Here is a 21,741-nt window from a genome sequence, read left to right on the forward strand (position 1 = left end):
ACTATTGAAATCAACGCGAGATCCATAGCAAAGAAAACATTTCAGTAGCATGACAACATTACACATTAAAATTTCAACCTCATCAACCTTTTCATACGTCTCAAAATGCACTGACTAATCTCACCTCAACACTACGGCATGGCTAGCTACATTACTGACCGGTGCCGTTGGGATGGAGCCGCTTCAACACCTGCGTCAAGTCTAGGCCGGTGAGGGTCTTCAAAGCTGGAGGGATACCCCCGGCAAGGCGAGCCACCTCACCGGTTGCCCCGTTGTCTCCAACTAACACTATCTCGTCCGTCTTAGCTAGGGGTGCTGATACTTCTGCTGCGATCTGGAGAGAAAAATTGGGGTTTAGTAAAGGAGACTAAACTGTCTTTACCTTTAATGGATCATAGGGTTTCCCCAGCGGGGCCCAGCAGGGCCAAGGCCTGCCGGGGCTGCGGGTTGTTCGAAAGAGATACCGCGGCCCTGGTACATAAAAGGCCTATGACGGAACACGACGGTTTTTAGTCAGTAAGAGTCTGACACTCCCTCACCGCTGCTAACCCACAGCGGGAGGGGTCATTTGATGATTTTTAACGTCGGAAAAAAAAAAAATAGGGTTTCATAAGTGGACATTTTTATGTTAAAACAGAAACATGAGGTAGTATCAAACTCTTGTTGACTAAAATGTTCCTTCTTTAGCCCATATTATGTACCAGGGCCCCGATAACTCTTTCGAACAAACTCTCGCAAGCCTTCTACCGTCTGAGTTCACTAACCTTAGGCAGAGCCTCCAGCACCAGCGCCATGATGGCAGCGTCGCCATACTGCTTGTAGACCTTCGCCTTGGCCAGCATGCGCTCGGCGTCGGCCTTGCCCACGTCGCCTATAGCTGTCGCCTCGGCCAGACCGAGCACCTTGATGCGTTCCGCGTCGGCCTTCGCGCCTTCTACCGTCTGAGTCCTAGGAGAGAAGGAAATTCATGTAAATAGTTTCATTAGACCACGAAGTTCACAATAATCTTCGATCCTTTCTACATAAAATCTAAGCAAGTTACGCAGTTTTAGTACGTAATTTAGCAAAGCTGAAATGCCTCGTCCCACCACAGCATTTTGCGTCTATATTGTAAAGCTAGTGTGTGTAAAAGCGGCAATAGGGCGCATAATTTCAGGTTACACGAGCCATGATAGTGATGTATCGGTCAAATTGAATCACAATATGACAGTGAACTGACTAAACACCGTACAGCAAAATAATTGAGGTTAAGAATATAAATTCTCTGCAATATATCTCAGATTAAAAACAGTTAGTTACCGTTTTCCTTCAGCAATGGCCTGCAGACGGTACGCCTCGGCCTCCGCGGGCAGTCTCACCAGCGCCTTCAGCTCCTCCTCACGACGCAAGATCTCTTGCTGTTCCACCTGACAATCACAGACACGTAACGGATGAACTTAGAACACTATGATTTCCTAGATTTGATAAAATATTTTTATTCTTCCTTCAAATCGGTAAATAAATCTTAAGTTCTAATGGTAAGATTCCACAGGAGCAGGGAGCATGGTGGCAGTATTATAGGGGGTGTACATAAGGCTTTAAATAAAGGAGTTTGTAACGACTTCACACGGGAGTAGGTACACAAGGGTGTGCCCTTTAGTTCGCATGCAATTTGTTATGTATGTCTTACCTCAATCTGCTTGCGTCTTTCCACTACTTCGATCTGTATCTCTTCGTTACGTATTTTCTGTTTTATTTTAGCTGCCTGCAGCTCGTACGCCAGTGCCGCTTCCGCTTTCTGTAATAGGAAAAAATATATAAAGTGCAGAACACTGTACATTTATCTGATGGATCAGTTGAAAGTGTTGGAAGAGATAATAACAGTTACAACATGCGTTATTCGAAGGTTAATCGCCGAACAATCCGTTGAATCATTTGTGCATGAGGAAGAAACAAACATACACAATAGGTATATACTTACAAACTTTGGCCCTATAAGATTAAAAACCAAAGTAAGAACATAAAAAAGTCAATGTCACACCAGTTTTCTGCGAATTACATAAAAGGTACTACAAAAACGTAGGTGCAGTTTCTCTTACGGCGTAGGTGGATGCTTTACAATAAACAAAATCACTAAGAAGTACTACTAACCGCAGTGTTGACCTCCTGGTCGAACTGCGCCTTCTGCAGCTTGAACATGCGCGTGTTGTCCTCGATCCTCGTGTCCATGGAATACTTCACGTCCATCGCGCTCTTCTCGCACTCCGCCTCCTGCGAAGTTATACCTTATTTAGTGGTGGGTAAAGGTTATATTATATTATTCTATATATAGGTTCTTTGTAGGTAACACCTCTAAGTACTGCTATCGTAATCATACACGGGAGTATATCATCTCTAACTTGTGTTGGTGGTTTGCTAATTTTTGAATAGGCAAGGAATCGAAATCCAGACCGTGTGCACCGCATTCGCTCCGGTGATGACTAGACCAAAGAATTATTCCAATAGATTGAACTTCATACTCAAAAAATTAGTCTTTTTTTTGTCATACTCCAGAATCGGATAGCAAATGCCAATGTAGTGTATCAAAGAGATAAATTAAATACAAGAATCAAAATTAAATTGTTCCAACAAATATATCTAGAGAGGCAAAAGAGAATCAGATGGCTGGTCACAAAATTAATTGTTTTGTGGTCGTGACGGCTTGTGGACGGTAAATAATTGCCGGCTTCGGCACGCGTGGCTTCGACCATTCGGTGAATTTGCTCAAATAACCGATATTATGCTCATTACGAACTTAATGAGCCGAATAATTCACATGTGGGCTTGTTTGATTTAATTTTTCTCTGTGTTTTGTGTCAACAATTTCGCAGGTAAAGTTACATTAAATTATAATTAACGCAAAAGCTATATTAAATGGACATAAGAGATAAACAGTTACTATAAATATTTGTAAATAAAGGTTTTGCCTTAACTTCATATTTGCTTTTCGTACCAAAAATCATAAAAATTCCAAAACAAAGGATGGCTTAAAAATATTCGGGCAGGTTTCAAGTGCGCTCTGACAGAGTTCTTTGATGCATACATTCGACGAATTTCAATTTGGTAGATTTCACAGGGAGGTCCAAGCTTTACCGGCTTTATGAATGCCCAAGAGTCCAGTTGCCCAGAGGAATGAATGTTCGGGGGCTTAAAACATTTTGATCATAATCCAACTCCATTTTAAATGCTGCCATTTTATTTGCTGCCTAAGTACACAAACTAACGCCCAAGTTCACCGACAGTATAAGCGTACGTTTTTCTTAAAAAAAACTGTCATTATGAAAATTGAACATAAAATTTATAGTAAACAGTAGTTTTAAGAAAACTGACGTTTAGGTAAACTTGAGCTTTAGCCTTCTAGCCTACCTACTAATACTTCTTCAATTAACGTACCCTGATCCCAGCATCCCTGTTCGCCTGAGCGACACCAACATCGGCGTCTCTCTTGACGACCGCCGTCTGCGCCTTGCCCAAGCTGGCCAGATACTGTACATCATCATACACGTCCTTGATTGTGAACGACAGAATCTCGATGCCCATGCGACCGACGTCCGGTGCCGCAACTTCCCGCACAAGCCCCGCGAACTGATCTCTGTCCTTGTACACCTCTTCTACTGTAAGAGTTCCTGGAAGGAGAGGGAGAAAGAATGTGAATAAATGTCGGGACACCTTTTCACACAAGGTCGGTTAGCCCCATGGTACGTTATTAATTAACTTGTGTTATGGGTGCTAACACAACTAATAAACTAAGTATAGTTACATGTATAGATATTGATCCTAAATATGTACATATTGTAACACCCAGATCACGGCCAACCAACATGCTCATCACACAAATGTCGACCGGATCGGGAATCGTACCCGGGACTTCAGGTTCGGCAGTCCGGCATGGTGACCATTGCGCCATCGAGGTCGCCATAAATATCGCGACTCCTTCACACACCACCACTCGATACCATAACCCTAGCCTTGAGAAATGAAGTATATGAGAAATAAAGTTTTTCTTAAACCTAACCTAGCTCATAAAAATATTAGCTGTTGTTATGGGTGCTAAAACAACTGATAAACTACTTATGGCCTTACTACAAAAACTTTAACCACTGTTTTACACTTGTCTAAAAAAAATGTGGCTCCAAAATGAACCATATGTCAACGTCATAATTTGACATTTTTTTAGACAAGTCTTAAACTGACGTTAAAAAGTTTTTGTGGTAAGACGGATAATGTTTTACATAATATAATACTTATAAATACTTATTATACCCAGACCAATGCATGGTCATCACACAAATGTTCACCGTAACGGGAATCGATCCCGGGACCATTAGTGTGAAAGTCCAGCTCGATGACCATTGCGCCAACGAGGTCGTTTCGAGGTACAAGGAGGAGTTTACTAAAAAGGTTGAACACTTCTGGTGCAATAGTATCAAAACATTCTGTGTGTGACATTCTGGAAAGACAGTTCCGATAAAGAGACAAAGGGTGAATGCCTAGTGAGGTGTGAACCCTTTGTTCGTAGGGAAAGGAGCGTAGCACCTAATGTTGTCACAGCGGGAACTCTCAGGCTAATTAGGAGTGTCTAACTTTCCGCGCGTTGCAACGAAATGTTTTGATACCCAACTAAAGAGAGACATAGAGATAGGTACTTATGGTTAGTTTCACTGGTTACTGATAAAGTCTCTGATAAAAATTTGGTTTAACAGGTTTGGGATAACAAATTCTGGCAGAAATTATGAGCATCTCTTAACTAACAAATAACTAACTGATACTATCGTAGGTACCGATAGTATCAGCGCGAAACGTGAATTTTTGGATTCAGTAAACTATACCAAGAACTGTTTTCAAATTTTGAGTTCGTCACAATGCAATGTTATGCCGTGCTAATTCGGGCATTTTAATATGACATGATGATCGAAATTCTTAATCCAATTAAGTCATTGTCACGATCTATTTGCAGTGCTTATCCGCATAACATTGACATATTTGACGAACCTGCTCTACATTGCAATACCTAAGCGTCACTGTCAATACAATAATAAACAAATGTTTAGATTATAAACATCACTTAAAATGTTTAATGACCAGTGCCAAATGATTACTCAGTATATGAGAAAAGTATTTAGATAGGTCATGGATACATCGCTTAACTTTTAAGTCAAATCCATGCTTTACGGTGCGTCACGTGCGTTATTCAGAGGTTTTTCTTCATTTATTTACGAAATTCTTTAAAGCTTTGTATAGTGTAAATACGGAAATTTAACCAGGTACTCTTAGAAATTACTTAAAAATGTATATAATACCACTCACTTTTTCACATTCAGACATGTCAGACCGATTGTCAGCACGATCGGAAACAGTCCAATACGTAGCATTTCCATACTCAAAGATTTTTAAACCAATATTTTTTGAAGACACACTCTATTACACATTTTATTACGATAACACTCTTTGGAAGACTAGTAACGATATATTTTTTTCTGATATTTCAATTCCTAATTATTGTCCTTTTAATACTTTTTTTCACAAATTAAAAAGTCACGCAACTATGACAAAAGGAGATTTTTAATTGGCAGTGGCTGCAATGAATTCTGTTACTTATATGGTACGAGAATTATTTTTATTGATGAATGAATATGTATCAGTATTTGTATGGCTATGTTCCAACTTTAGTTTCCTGGTATTAAATGTGTATCATGATGTTATATCTTGGATACACTTGGCATTTATTACTAAATTATCCAGAAAAATAATTATGCTTGAATAAAATAAACAATACATTGGTTAATTATGATATTTGTGCAACATATTGATGAACAAAAACAGCCAGAAATTAAGTTAGTCAAAAACTGGACCAACTTGAAATATAAATACCAAAAAAAAACGTTTAAGATATCGCTTCACATAGAAACAAACAAATACCTAAAGTCAAACCGTTTATCTAATAAAAATATTTATTTTATCAAACTAATTAGTATTGGTTTATCAGTTAATACGTAGAGGTAATTAACAAATTGAAAATCACTCGTTTATATTGTAAAAACGTCGTGTCAAGCACAGATGCGAAAAAATACTGCTGTCTTAACGTTCATACAACTTTATATTATGTACTATTTAAGAAATAAACCATTATAAATCGTATTTCAAGGATTTAGAAGTCATAATTGCTTGCAAGCCGTGATTGTATCGTTATTTACTTTGCGAATGATATAAATATGATATCAACGATAAGGTTTGCTGTAGATATGTTAGATCTTACGCAAACGAAGAATTTGAATGAGAATTCCCTTTAATGCAAATAAAATCCAAGATTTTAACGCAAACTTTTAATGCCTGCTTTCCATATATACATATATAATATAATAATATATATAATATCCCCCCTAAGGGGCCACCTTGACGTGGTGGGGGGGGCATGCGAGAAGGCATGAACACAATAAGATAGTCACTAAGATCACGACGACCCTGTACCCGTGGGTAACCAGGAGATACTAAAAATGATTTCATTTGTCTTTACACCTTGACATAACCCTTCTCAACTAACGGTCCCAAATTCCTAAATTTCCTTACTTCCTTCTTTATCACTTTCCCTTACCCTAGATTTACCCTTCATCTGCACTTCGGTGTTTTCTTCCGTCTTTTAGAAACCTTCCTAGGTTCTTCATATTACATGAAATGCGACTACGTAATAGAGTTTTACCCCAGGCGGGTACCGAAGCGAATCGCGACGGAGAATCCCGCCCCATGGCTTCCAGCCTGGGCTGCCCTTCGTATTCTGGGGGGGGCACCGTACCGCAACCAACTGCTCAGTCCCAGACTGCTGCAGAACCACATGACGATGAGTCGTCATGTTCTTCATCACTTTTTCCATCAATCGCGTCATCATCACAATCTTTCTGCATCTCACCATCACCATCTTTATCATCAGCTAGCATACAGTCGGTGGATGTTGTACAGGAGACAAATTCTGTCAGAGACCCTGTACCCAACACTAGCACTGCCGTAATTCGCAGGAAATGGAGCGCTGAAATGAACGAATTCATCCTGCGTAATTATCTCCAACTCACTAACCTAGAAACAGACACTAAAGCATACCTTCCCACTCTCCATACAAAATTCTTAGATAAATACCCCGACACGCAAGTAAGCAGGCAAAGGATAGGAGACCAACGTAGAGCGATAGTACAAAAGAAACTACTACCACAAGAAGCAATAGATAAAATCTACATGGAAGTCCGAACAGAATTACAGATGACCCATACCCAAACACAACAACACTCTACTACACAAACAATTAGAACACCAGCTACTACACAATGCGGACAGCGCTTGAAATGGTCAAATGATTGCAACGAATCAATTATTAGAATCTACTTTACTATCACACAATTAGAAACCAATAAAACAGCCTATAGAAAACTATTGCATGAGGAATTTGTAAACCTATACCCAGAACTGTCACATTTATCAGAACAAAGAATATCTGATCAAAGACGGGCAATTATTAATAACAAATATATTAGTCAGAGTAGGATAGCTGAAATTAAAAAACAAGTCGCTGAACAACTAAACAATATGTCTAATCATGGGGAGCAACCCAGTATAATCATTCATCACGACACACAAGAACCGAACGAAGATAACTCCACACCAAACCTTCACTTTGCAAATACTCAAAACACTCACACGGAAGATACAGACACAATTACACATGCACATAATTATGTAGGAACCCACTTAACCTCAAGCACTGAGGAAGAATCTTTCTTAACTCACATACAGATAGGAGAAGCTGACACTACGGAAACTAACCTTATTGCTGCACCAGAAACAAATTCGGAAATAGATGATACATTTGTACAAGCGCAACAATATTTTATCGGCACAGACCCAACTAATAGACCATATATTCCTAAACAAAAGACATCTAGAAAGTTTTCAGCAATAGTCCATTACATAAACACAAAAATTTTACCCAAACATTTACAGCCGGACACAGACTTTAGTACCTTACAGACTGCCATTTATTGTGCCGCATGGACTGCGGCAAAATGCAATGGCGCAAAACTATCACACATCGCACAGAACGTTTTCCGAACAAAGAAACACAGAAAACCGAAATGGCAAATAAGGATAGAAAAGAGAATAGGCAATTTTAGAGCTAGTATAGGAAGATTGATACAATTTTTAAGAGGAAATAGAAGCCGAAAAGTAGTAGCAGCAGTAGAAGAAATAAAGAATAGGTACCAACTGCACGCCCAATACGAAAACGCAAACACACAGATAGAACATTTTCTGGACACATTAAAACAAAAACTCAATGCTGCAGCTAGTAGACTTAGGAGATATTTATCATGCACACACCGAAAAACCCAAAACTCACAATTTAGGAACAATGAAAAACTCTTTTATAGAGGACTTACATCAAACTGCACAGACACAGCTGCTGAAACACTAGAGACACCTTCTGCTGAAACATTGCGTGGATACTGGGCGAATATTTGGGAAAACCCAGTCGGTCATAATGACGAAGCAGAGTGGATAACAGATGTCACATTAGAGATCCCAGAAATGGAATTCGAATTTATACCAATAGACACATTCATAGACATCATAAAACGAACACACAACTGGAAATCACCAGGCACAGACAACATTCATAACTATTGGTATAAGAATTTCACTAGTATCCACCCATTCATCCATACACACATAAACAAATTCATACAATCACCACACTTACTACCAACATATATAACACAAGGCGTCACTTACATGATACCCAAAGATAAAAACGACACATTAAACCCATCCAAATACCGACCTATTACTTGCTTACAAACCTTTTACAAAATCCTCACAGCCTGTGTAAGTGACGTCATATACACACATTTAACTAAGTACAATATTATAGCGGAACAGCAAAAAGGATGCCGGAAAAACAGTCAAGGTTGTAAGGAACAACTAACTATCGACGCGATTACTATGAACAGCTCAGTAAAAAACAAAACTGATATCCATACGATGTTCATTGACTACCAGAAGGCCTATGATTCAGTTCCACACAGTTGGCTGCTGCACGTCTTAAATTTATACAAAATTCACCCCACACTAAAATCATTTTTACAAAATTCCATGCAAAATTGGCAAACAGTTCTCAAAATAAACCAGTCGTCCATGATAGTAGCTACTGAACCAATATTAATTAAGCGAGGCATATTTCAAGGAGATGCTCTAAGTCCCTTATGGTTCTGTATGGCGCTAAATCCACTATCACAGCTATTAGACAAATCTAACATAGGTTACACGCTGAAAAATAATAATACACAATTTACACTATCACATCTAATGTACATGGACGACATAAAATTATACGCACCTGACACGAACTCATTATTTCAACTAGCAGACATAACACAGCAATTTTCACAAGACATTTGCATGCAATTTGGAGTAGACAAATGTAAAATATTATCGATCTCAAAAGGAAAAATCACACACCACAGTTACACTCTTGATTCCGGTGAAACGGTAGAACCGATGGATGAAGTTAGTACATACAAATACCTAGGATTCAAACAGTCTAGACAGATACAACAGAAGACGACCAAACAAGAATTACTCAAAAAATTCTCACACCGCCTAAACCTAATTTTAAAGACTAACTTAAATTCTAAAAACACAATCAAAGCCATTAACACATTTGCGATACCCATTTTAACATACTCGTTCGGAATAATACGATGGACAAAAACCGACATTAAAAAACTTCAACGCATCATCAATACATCTCTTACTAAACACAGGAAACATCACCCCAAATCATGCATACAACGACTCACACTACCACGGAAAGAAGGAGGGAGAGGCCTAATAGACATACATAACCTACACAACAAACAGATAACGACACTCAGAACATACTTCCACCACAAGGCTGAACACTCATCACTACACAAACACGTAACAGAAACTGACAAAAATTTAACACCCCTTAACCTACAAGACAGAAACACACAAGCCACTGAAACACTTACAACCACACAGCAAAAGGTATTTGAATGGTCTGCTAAAGCTCTTCACGGGAGACATCACTCTTTCCTGAGCCAGCCACACGTCGACAAAGTACAGTCGAACGAATGGCTCAGGCGAGGCGAACTGTTTCCCGAGACCGAGGGCTTTATGCTAGCCATCCAGGACCAAGTTATAGCTACACGCAACTATAGAAAACACATCATGAAAGACCCAAATCAACAAACAGACACATGTAGACACTGCAACAATACAACCGAAACTATACAGCACATTACAGGTGCCTGTAAAGCCTTAGTACAAACAGATTACAAACATCGTCATGACCAAGTAGCAGCAATAGTACACCAGAATCTAGCCCACAAATATAAATTAATAAATGAAATAGTACCGTATTACAAATATAAACCGAGCATAGTTTTAGAAAATAGAAGTCATAAAATATACTGGGATCGAACCATCATAACTGACAAAACTATCCATTATAACAGACCCGACATATCACTACACGACAAAACTAATAATACGGTTTATTTAATAGATATAGCCATACCTAACTCACACAACATACAAACAACAATGTCTGAAAAGCTTAGCAAATATAGAGACCTTGCAATAGAAATTAAAACACAATGGAAAGCGCAAACTGTCCACATTGTCCCTATTGTTCTTTCAACAACTGGTATCATTCCAAAATCCCTTCAACAAAGCCTCAACACTCTCCACATGCCTGCTTACACACTCCACATGCTCCAAAAAGCAACCATCTTAAACACCTGTCGGATCACCCGAAAGTTTTTAACATCCACAACTCTCTCATCCACATTTTCGATTTAATTTTCCCCTTGCTCACTTGGCTCCGGCCCGTGCACAAGGATCTTCAACACTCTCGACAGAGAAGAAAAAAAAAGAAAATAACTATATAATATAATTTTAAATCTAGGAGTTACATCTTCTTAAAAAGATCTTATTAAAAAAATGCAATTTTCATAACTATGTGTAAATAAATCAAAGAAAATAATCAATTTTGTATTGTTTAAATCCGGTTACCGTTAAAAAGAAAAAAGATTACGAGAAAAAAAAGGATTTACACATGTCTAAATATACTTAGCGTGTATTTCTTATCATTACTGCAGTGTGATACGACATTTTTATCGTTCCGCATACACCGTATCTAATGTGTAGCGATAACGTTTCCCTGGGGTAATCCTTGAAATGTGTCGTGATAGAGGTCATATAAAGAGGGTGCAAGGGTTTTGCTAGGTAGAGATATAATTTATTTACGACTTTTTACACACAATAAAGAAAGACGACAAAAAAGAATAATAAATTATACCTACATAAAATTGAATCCCCTATTTCTTTTGCTTACGGTTTTACTTGTGAACCGTTGGAGTGATACTTAGCTATTATTTTTTGTTGTGTTGGTTATTTTACTTCTGAAAGAAAAAAATCAACACCATGCTATGCCCGAAAGGCAAGAAATAAAAAAAATTATGATTGACGTTACAAGAAAGTAAGAATATACAATTCTTGTACCCATAGGTAAGTACCCGAACAACAAAATCGAACTAAAGTATTTTTTGAAAAACCTTTGGCAGATACCACGGAGGAGAAAAGACTAGCGGAGATGCCCTAACGAAAAATCTCCTAACAAAGCAGCGCGCCAAAATTCGGGTGAGCGGGGGACGAGGAACGTTACTGTCTCCACCCGTGCTCCACCCTTATACGCCTTTTATGGGAAGCCACCCATTTTTTGTAAATCCATCTAGCGTGGAATAGGATGATTAAAATCTAACTCTAAACTAACATCGACCACTAGTGACATACTCAAAAGTAAAGTAAATAGGTACTCAAAATTAATAATTCTTTTAAAATAGTAATTCAATTAGAAAGTGTAAAGAAGCATTCATTTGAAATGAACGAAGAAAAAGAGAGATAAAAAGTTAGAAAATTAATTGTTATATAAGTATTATTTTGTGCAGAGAACTTGCCCCACAACAATTTATTTACTCCTCCAGAAATGAAATAGGTATCTAGGAACCATTAAACGGAGACTCGATGAAAAATCATTTTTATTCACCACGGGTCTAAAATACCCCCATGGTGTAATTTAAGTATCAACTTATGGCATTGTGTTAGTTCGTCTACTAGCCACTATGGCAGCACAAGCACGAAAATTCGTTCTATTTGTTCTAGAACCGTGCTGCGATGACTGTTGTTATTTTCGATGTTGCCACATTACGAAATTCACCAAGAAAAATGGGAATTAAAATTATAGGGACAGTGTTTATCAAATTAGAGTTTTCACAACTGTATCATAACGGCGCATCCACTAAATAAGTAGCAGACTTTATGTGAATCGGATGTTGCTCTGAGTAAAGGTACATTCAAAAAGTATGTACGGCAAGAGAGATATACATACCTATGTAAAACATTGCTGATCTATTCTAATATTATAAAGAGGATAACTTTGTTTGTTTGTTTGGTTGTAATGGATAAACTCAAAAACTACTGGACCGATTTTAAATATTCTTTCACCATTAGAAAGCTATATTATCTGCAAGTAACATAGGCTATATTTTATCCCGGTGTGGACTCGTAGCTCCCACGGTACGCGGGTGAAACCGCGGGAAAACGGCTAGTGATGAATATAAATAAATCTACATAGTTAGAGTTATGATTAATTTTAAGATAATTGCAGCTTTTTTAAATAAGACCTTTTTTAAGAATGGGTGATTGCATTTTCGATGTCTGGTAGCACTTAATTTTGTAACGGGTCTCTCTGTCTTGATGAACACAATTTTACTTCAAATATACGTAAGTCGACTACTTACCGAAAGATGGTGTTTTTATAATATAAAATTTTCATAATAATATATCATATGTTTTGGTTTGTAAATAATCTATAAAAAAACTTGTAGGATGCAAGGAAAAATGAAGCTGCTTTTTAAGGCAAAAATTGGTACCAATATTATACATTGATACAAGATTGATACGAAAATAATACAAATTCACTTAGAGGTTCTAGAAATGCAGCTATTCGACGACAGATGTCTCTAGCAAAAAATATGTTTTAAAGTTAAAATATTACTTACACGTGAAATGTTATCCTATGGTATGTTTGAGTTTGGATCCTGAGCAATTTCTACAATTAATGATAGCGCATTTCATCGTTTTAATCGAGTAACAAATAAAATCTGTTGAAATTGTGGTAAAAATACAACTATGACAAGATGTCAGTTTGATGTAAAGGACGGTATATGGGCGGTGTCCAGCCACGCCTGCCGTGACGTAGTCGTGACGTATTTGACCTACCTGAAGGCGCGTGACCTACCTGCGTTAGGGCATCTCCGCTTGTCTTTTCTCCTTCGTGGCAGATACTCTCTACTGTCGTGTACTTCAAAGCACTGCCACTGAAAGCTTCACGAGCTTGAAAACATCAGGCTCTTTTTTTCTTCAAAAACTATCACGCCGAATTCTGTTATTGTTAAATTTGGATATTTTGATAAAACTAAGTACATCGCATGAGCGAGTTCCTTCACCTCTGGGTTTCCATGACTTCTATTCTAAGTAAAACTGCATGCATAGGGCAACATCAATAATCAATAAGTACGTAACGGTTAACCGGTCTTTGTGATTCCATTCGCTTCAAAAACAAAATGCCATGCAATTTTGGTAAATAATAATCTATTAATAGAGTCCGTTCAGACAACACAACAGCAAGTTTGTGGGGACTTAAGAGTACCTATTTATAGGCCATATTTTATACGAGTGTGGGATTAGTAACCTCTCTCTCACCTCTATCATCGCTTTTTAAAAAGGATTAAATTAGTAAGGACATTTTTAATGCTGATTTAATGAAAACGTAGCAGGAATAGATAGAGTCACATTAGAATTTATAATAATAGTTTGGTTTAACTGTCATGCCTGAGAAAATAAGATTAAAATAACGAACATGTTATGTCCGTGCCCAAGTAATGCAAATATAAATTATTTTCGTTTTGCGATTTTTATCCCAAGTCTATTAATTCATCTGTGCTTGAGATAAAACATAAACTTGCTATTCTTATGACGGTAGACGGACAGGCAACGATTTTACGATTCACTAATTAATAATTAAGGTCGAATACTAAGTCATTTGACTAGAATCTGTGAGAATAAAATGAAATCTAAAGTCATTTGCTATGACATTCCATAACAGGTTTGAATACCTATTTCCTTACAATAGTCTAGCACGGATACAGGTCTAAACTCTTTTCTAAACAAAACTAGACTTTATGATAACTTCCATAAGTATTGAGCATAAACCCTTGTAAATGTGGCAAACTATAAAAAAAACATTTTACGACAAAGAAACTTGATCTTCAAAACAAAATACAAACAGCACTGAAACTAATATATAAATAGCTGTTTTTATTTCGCCACCGACTTTTAGAACAACCGACCTTTTTGGGAACTCAGTTAAACAATAATAAAAAATGACTTTTTAAAAGTCTCAGATTCAATAGGTAAAGGTGGACGCAAAAAGAGAGCCATACATAATGCATCTTAGCAACCCTTTTAACTTCAATAGTTTAACTGAAATGCACTCCAAGAAAAACGGCGGAGTTTGTATTTCTTTCTTTCTACCTCGTTGGAAAGGGAAAATGTTGTGACATCCCAGCAGAGTCAAGATTAAAAAAGTTTAGATTTGCTACTTATTTACTTTTATGTCTTGAGTAGATTCTTTTATATACACATGCTAACTTTAAAACGTGACAGAATTAGTTAAATATTTATAAAAAGGCACAAAACCATGACAAGCATTTTATATCTATACTTTCAAAGGAAAATTGTATGGTTCTCAAAAATACTTTGGAGGAAACCAATTGTAATTGGGCTAAATGGGGCATAAATGTTTGATACAGATACAGAATAACATGAAAGAACATGAAATTGCAGTTTTGCAACAAATCGTTAACTTTAAGTTTACAACACAAGTGCCACCTTTCACGTAAAACTCATAATTTTAATTAAGGAAACAAGGATCGTGACAAAACATAAAATTAAGCGTTAATAGCACAACTTGACTAACTTTCCTTCATTATAATTTGTGAACCAAAACTTGCTATGATTTTAAGCCGATTTATGTTCTGCACACACAACAGTTTGTGCAATAGCCTGTTGAATTTAGAAAATTATGTGTACCTATAATGTGCTATTTTACATCGGAAGCAGAGGTCCTACGCAGTTCACGAAAATTAAACGGAACTTCTTTTTAGAAGTGAGTTTTTTCCAGATTTTATACACTTGATATTTAAAAAAAAATCAACGATTCATCTATTGTACTAACGTAGGGTTGGTGGAGGTACGGTGTAGATAGAGAAACCACGACGGACATTGCTGTGTAAACTATTTCAGCTAGTTATCGGATTTTCGTTAGTCAACTTTACGTTTGTTAACTAACCACGGTTACAAAACTCGATTGTTAGCAGTTTGTCAAACATAATTTGCCAGAAAATGCGATCCATCTCAAAAATAAAGTCACTAAAATTATACATTCACTGTCATAAATTGTAGCATGAAATGGATACATTCCAAGCATATTATTCTTTTCTTAAATTGTTTATGAGTAGGTATGACTATGATTTTATCTCTTGATTAAATTTTAAAAGAAGCTTGTTACTACTGTGCCTTACTACTCGGCAAAAAATATTGCGCCATTAGCAACAGTCATATAGATGATCAAGGGTATATTAGAAATAAATGGACCAATAGAGTGCTCCATGCTCCAAATGCATGTGCTCTTGACATTAGGTTAATTTCCTCAAGTGGCCTTAGAGCACAGATTTATCATCGTTCCAGATTTAAATACCTTGACATACAGCCTTGGCCAAAAGTATTGAGCACCTTACAAATTTCGCTAGATCACGGTAATTATGGGAGAAACCCGAATCTATCGTTGAAGTATTCTTTTATCGGTTATCTATAAAGATTTTAAAACAATGACTTATGCCGCAGTTGACAATAAAACACCTGGGTGCAAGAAAATGTGTCTTTTACAATTTTTGAATTTATTTTCTAGTTCGCTACCATCGCTCGTTGAGACAACATCCAGTGATCTAGTGCGCCTTTGGTATTTTATTTCAAAGTTTTAAGTGTTATAGTTGCGATAAGCCAAAATGAAACGAACTTTATTTAGAATAACGAGTGCAGATACAGCTTCTGTACGGGCAAGGGAAATCACAAGTAGAGATTTCCAAAACTGTGAAATGTTCGCGCCGATCCGTGCATTATGCTATTCAGCGATTCTCTGATACCGGATCACATCAAAATACACCGAGAACCGGGCGCAAACGCATCACCATAGGCCGTCAGGATCGTCAGTTACTGAGAGAGTCATTAAGAAATAGGAAAAAAACATCTTCAGAGCTCGCTGCTGAGTTTTCAGAACAAATGAAGAAAACAATTTCTGCTCGAACTACTCGTAGAAGGCTTCAGAAAGCTGGTCTGAAAGGCTGTAAAGCAAGGAAGAAGCCATGGCTCTCCGAGAGCAACAAAAAAGCTCGGTACAAATGGGCCTTACAACACCGAACTTTCACCGCTGAAGATTGGTCAAATGTTGTGTGGTCAGACGAATGAAACTTTGAGGTGAGTAAGTCAATTTAATGCCCTCACAAAATAATATGAAATGGTTTAAATTCTAAACGCACAGAGGAAGTTCTTTTTATTTCCGGAACTCAATATTTTTCTCTTTATTGCAGATTTTTGGTACACCTGGTGTGACCTTTGTGCGTCGCCGGGTGGGCGAAGAATTTAAACCAGAGTGTGTGGTCCCAACCGTAAAACACGGCGGCGGCAGTATAATGGCCTGGGGTTGCGTGACAGATTCTGGAGTTGGCGAATTGTTCGTGTGTGAGGGCCGCATGGACTCTTCTAAGTACATAAATGTGCTAGAAACTGCGTTGCTGCCTTCATTCACGAAACTTTTCGGTGACACGAACATGGATAGTGATAAATGCCAGCAGGATAACGCGCCTTGCCACAAATCTGCCCGCACTATGACTTGGTTTCAGGAAAATAGCATAGAGCTTCTTGACTGGCCTGCCCAGTCGCCAGATCTGAACCCCATAGAACATTTATGGGGTTTATTAAAGCGTCGAGTTAGGCGCCACACAATTAACAACAGAGAAGAATTGAAACGCTACCTGCGCCTAGAATGGAACGCGATTACTGCTGAAGACTGTAAAAATCTTGTTAGCTGTTTACCAAAAAAAAATTCTGCTGTAATTAAGGCAAAGGGTGGACCCACAAAATATTAATTTTCAATGAATAAATAGTAAATTACAAATAAAAAAAAGTTTTGTTTTATTTCTGTTTGATACTCCGCATAAAACTGAAAGATGTCATGGGTGCTCAATACTTTTGGCCAAGGCTGTATTTGTTTAGAATTGCCATGATTAGGCCGTTAGGAAGTAGGTGGGCATATGACAAAGACACTGCATAAAGGAATAGTTTTTCTACTACATTGGTATGACTTTTCTTGCTCATTAAGAAAGTGAAGATTAAGCCAATTTAAAACATGAAGTTTACACATGCGTAATAGGATTTCAGTTGCTGAAATAATCCAGTTGGCCAGTAGCACGAACTTTTACCACGAAGGTTTCTCTCTCATTATGTTGTAAGCCAACAAATAAAATAATGTTTTTTATTCTAGAACTTCAATAGTTAGTAGACAGTCTATGCATTATATAGAACTGACCGACCAAGATATATTATTTAAATTCAATTTAACACAAGTTAGTCGCAGTTATTTTTTATAACGTGGTCTAAAGCTGATGTAATGTTTATTTTGCGAATTGTCTTTGTGTGTTGAAGACGTGGTTAGTATAGAGTACACCAAAGGGCCTTCGAACTATTTTAAGTTCACGCTTGATTGTTCTCAAACTAGTTACGGAATTTATTGACGTCCATTTATAGAAGCTTACGTTAATTTATATTGTTTGTGATTAAAACGTTTAGTTTGACTTGAGTGAATATTTTATGCGCAGACGTAATTTCAAACTACCTTAGTAGTTTATATTCCGATTGGTCGAACCTGGAATTTCTCGAGATTGATGACACCATCACATCATCCTATTTGCAGTCGCTTGTTATAACACACTGGTACTCAGCTGCGGTGAGACTACAAGCCGATTCCAATATAGGCGGGAAAGGTTCAGGAGATGATGATGACACCATCATATTCCTGGGATACCGTAGGCAGCTCCAAAATATTAATTGTAATCAGAGAAAACCAGATAAGTAATTCCACAGTCCCAAATTGCGTTTTGATGTCAACGAGAAACAAGACACAGGTGTAAATGTGTTCCTCCAATTCCCCTAATATTCGGCCACTTACGTTATAATATTAGGTACTCTCGAGACGTTTCTCCTAAAATTTAATATCTACTTAGATTTCATTCGCAGTAAATTGTGCCTATGTGAGCTAGGTTGACGTTATATTCCTTTCTATAATGTTTTACGGCCTGAATTTTGTTTCTTTTGTAATAAATCTAGAGCAGTACCCTCTAGGTTGTCTGCGCTAATTTATTTCTTGTCTTATTTAGAAATAAAGAAACAGCAGGTATTTATTACTACTCATATAAGGAAATGTGCTTGTAATGTATTAGAAATTATTTTTAGAGAGAAATGGCAGCACATTTATAGCATTTTTAAGGTTTTACTGCATTCTTAACCGTTCGTTTGTTGCCAGTTTCTAAAGGTGTTATTTATAAATTGCTATTTACATATGTTAACGAATTTAAATAAAAAAGCTAAGCTACAGAATGCCCTTTAGTCCTTCGCTAGGTAATTTAATTACGTTTTTACCTTTTACCATAAGTAGATACCACGTGACGTTAACTATGTCCTTCAATCTTATTAACGAAGCAGGTACCTATTGCTAATTTAAACAATAGAGTATATATAGCGTGTTGCTGATTATCGGTCGACTATAGAGCAGACCATAAAGTTTACAAGCCCATGGAATACAAATGAGGTTTTAATTGAAGTTTAATGTTGTTGCAAAAAGTGCGCCGCATAACTGCGCCTATCTGATCTTGTTTGCAAGTTAGAGAACAAGGCGTTTTACTTAATTACACTTCTTTAATATAGAGGTACTTACTTATGTTATCTGATAAAACTTTTAACTAGAACTTACGAAGTAACTATTAAGGTAATCTGTGCTAGAATGTAATGACATGTCCTTGTGATATAACTTTGTCTTTCCCAAATTTGTCACTAGAAAACAATAGGAATAATTGTTTTTTTTCAGCAGTTTTTTTTACATATCGTTTTTAGAACTGAATATCTGATCAAACTTGAAACAGGTTGAATACAACGTTTTTAAATATACTCGAGATTGTGTCCTGTTGAAGAAAAATTGCGGGAAATATATACTTAGCTAATAGCTAGTATGTATAATATATCAGATGAAATTTTCCTGATAGATACAAATGATGGTTTGATATGACAAAAAGAGTGATGGATATGACTGACGAGCGAACATGAGATGAATGGATCCTGTGAAGGACGTGAGATTGATATTATGACAATATATCTTTAAAAGATATCATCAAAATAATAACGGTTTCAATTAGGGAAGGAGGGCTCACCATGCACTTTCACACTTGTTAATTCAATTTCTTGACATCATAATGGAAAATTGCATTTTTGGTAACTCATTTGGTTTATTAAGAAGTATTTAAGTAGGTAGCCATCTCTATCGTTAAAATAACCTTGAACTTAAATCACCAACACCTATTTGGGGAACAATGAACCATAATATATCTATTGTTCCAATTTATATTTAGAGCAATATTTTTGCAATGCGGAAGTCACAAATAGGATAAGTAGGTACAAGTATTATACTCTTTGTGCTCATATTAGTGAGACCTTGACACGTGTCTACGAGTCTTAAGTACTCGCGTGTTCGACACACTAGACTTACGCCACGCCACGTCAAAATGACTCATAGGTATGTCTTAAATAAAATCGTTTCATTGATCGTAAATTCTAAAATAGATTTTCTGTTATGAAATTGAGAACGTTTTTACTACTTGTTTATTACTACGGTTATAGTAAAATTTGTGGATTTAATTTGGTAGTTAATGGTTTTTGATCATCATTATCTGCCTAGTTTTTTTCAACTATGTTGGGGTCGGTTTCCAGTCTAACGGATACAGTTGAGTACCAGTGTTTTACAAGGAGCGACTGCCTATCTGACCTCCTCAGCCACCAGTTATTTTTGCTATATTTAAAAAAAATATTATTTTAAGCACACGAAAGAGTCTGCTAATCTTTTACGTCAAGGGAGATAATTATAAATATAATATATTCGCTGAGGCATCGTGTTGGGCAAGGCAATATAAAGCCTTCTTAATTAGACCCTCGGCCTAACCGTCTGGCGAAAGCCTCTTAAGGTATTTATCAAGTCTCTCAAGTATTAGGCCGGCTTCTGGACAGCAAATAACTTGCAGACAAAATATCCTCTAGTTAGCCACATAGTAGCACAATAAACATGGCACAGTAAATATTGGTAAATAAATAAAGGTCTTTTTATGGACCACTGTTTCTATCTTAACGTTTAGGTTTATTTTTGTCATTTGATTGGATTTTTCTAGCCTTTGGCTGTTGATAATAATATTAATAAAAATTGTGGATTTCGTACTCTTTTGTTTTTCGTCTATTTCCTGAGTTACGTCAATGTTATAAGGTAAGCTAAATATGTGTTTCCTAAGAGCCATTACCACCCACAAGTATGTCAAATGGCATGATTCAGTTAATTTACATTTACTGCGACGAAGTAAAATACATAATTGTGCTGACTTCCACAATTTTATGACCGAAAGGTATATTTCTCTAATATGTCTTATAATATAATTATAAGATTATAATTATAATATAATATAGATAGATAGATAGATTATAATTATAATATAATTATAAGACATATTAGAGAAATATACCTTTTAGAGGATTAACGATTCATTAATTCTTAATCTTACAACGAATTTGTATACAAGATAATTTCAGCCCTATTAATTCTAAAAGGTCAACTATGACTTTTGAATTAGACAATACCCCTTCGTCTACGTAGCTCTTTCTTAGTCTTAAAACTTTCGTAACGCCTTTACAACTAATTTATATCTGTCTTAACAAACGTAATTTCTACAACAGACCTGAAAAGGATTACTTTTTACATTAGAGGAGAATGGTTTTTCACAGTGATTTATTAACCACTTTCGGAAATTAATCAACTCGGTACATCTCAAGCTATCCTTAGGAAAGGATAGAAAGGTTACCGCAGCGTCTAGATTATTTGTTTTTAGACTTACAACTACGGTTCGAAGTTGGTTTGGTTTATTAAGTTCCACGGAGGTTTCACTCGTGAAAGAGTGAACGATCTGTATCTCATATAGGTACATCCATATATCCTTTTATAATTTTAGAAAACGCGTTTATAATATTACTAGGATGTGTACCTACAGGCTGTAGTACTTGTAATACCTAAAGTTATTTTTGAATGACCTACGTGCCTTAGCTACTCACTACATACATAGGTACTATGTGGTATGTTTCGTCTGTTTTTTATCAGTCTGCCTGTTTTTGCTGCTTATGTGGTTGTCAAAGACAGGCTCAGCTAAGGTCAATGCACTCACAGTTTAGGAC

At 36.8% G+C, this 21,741-nt stretch overlaps 1 protein-coding gene across 4 annotated transcripts in view; it reads right to left on the reverse strand.

The window, feature by feature from the left end:
- Positions 1-21,741, reverse strand: part of LOC124639745 (flotillin-2) — a 279,960-nt gene that overhangs the window by 361 nt on the left and 257,858 nt on the right. For 2 of the 4 annotated variants that reach the window (XM_047177210.1, XM_047177212.1), the window contains 6 exons: positions 3,412-3,644; positions 2,131-2,250; positions 1,670-1,777; positions 1,300-1,406; positions 765-948; positions 160-334 (listed from right to left, as the gene is read on the reverse strand). In XM_047177210.1, coding sequence (XP_047033166.1) covers positions 160-334; positions 765-948; positions 1,300-1,406; positions 1,670-1,777; positions 2,131-2,250; positions 3,412-3,644 — 927 coding nt within the window. Of the gene's footprint in view, positions 1-124; positions 335-764; positions 949-1,299; positions 1,407-1,669; positions 1,778-2,130; positions 2,251-3,411; positions 3,645-5,325; positions 5,780-21,741 lie in introns of those variants that run through there. The other 2 variants (XM_047177213.1, XM_047177211.1) reach the window with 2 other exon arrangements.

Source organism: Helicoverpa zea, chromosome 19 (assembly GCF_022581195.2).
Source record: "Helicoverpa zea isolate HzStark_Cry1AcR chromosome 19, ilHelZeax1.1, whole genome shotgun sequence".
Lineage (NCBI taxonomy): Eukaryota > Metazoa > Arthropoda > Insecta > Lepidoptera > Noctuidae > Helicoverpa > Helicoverpa zea.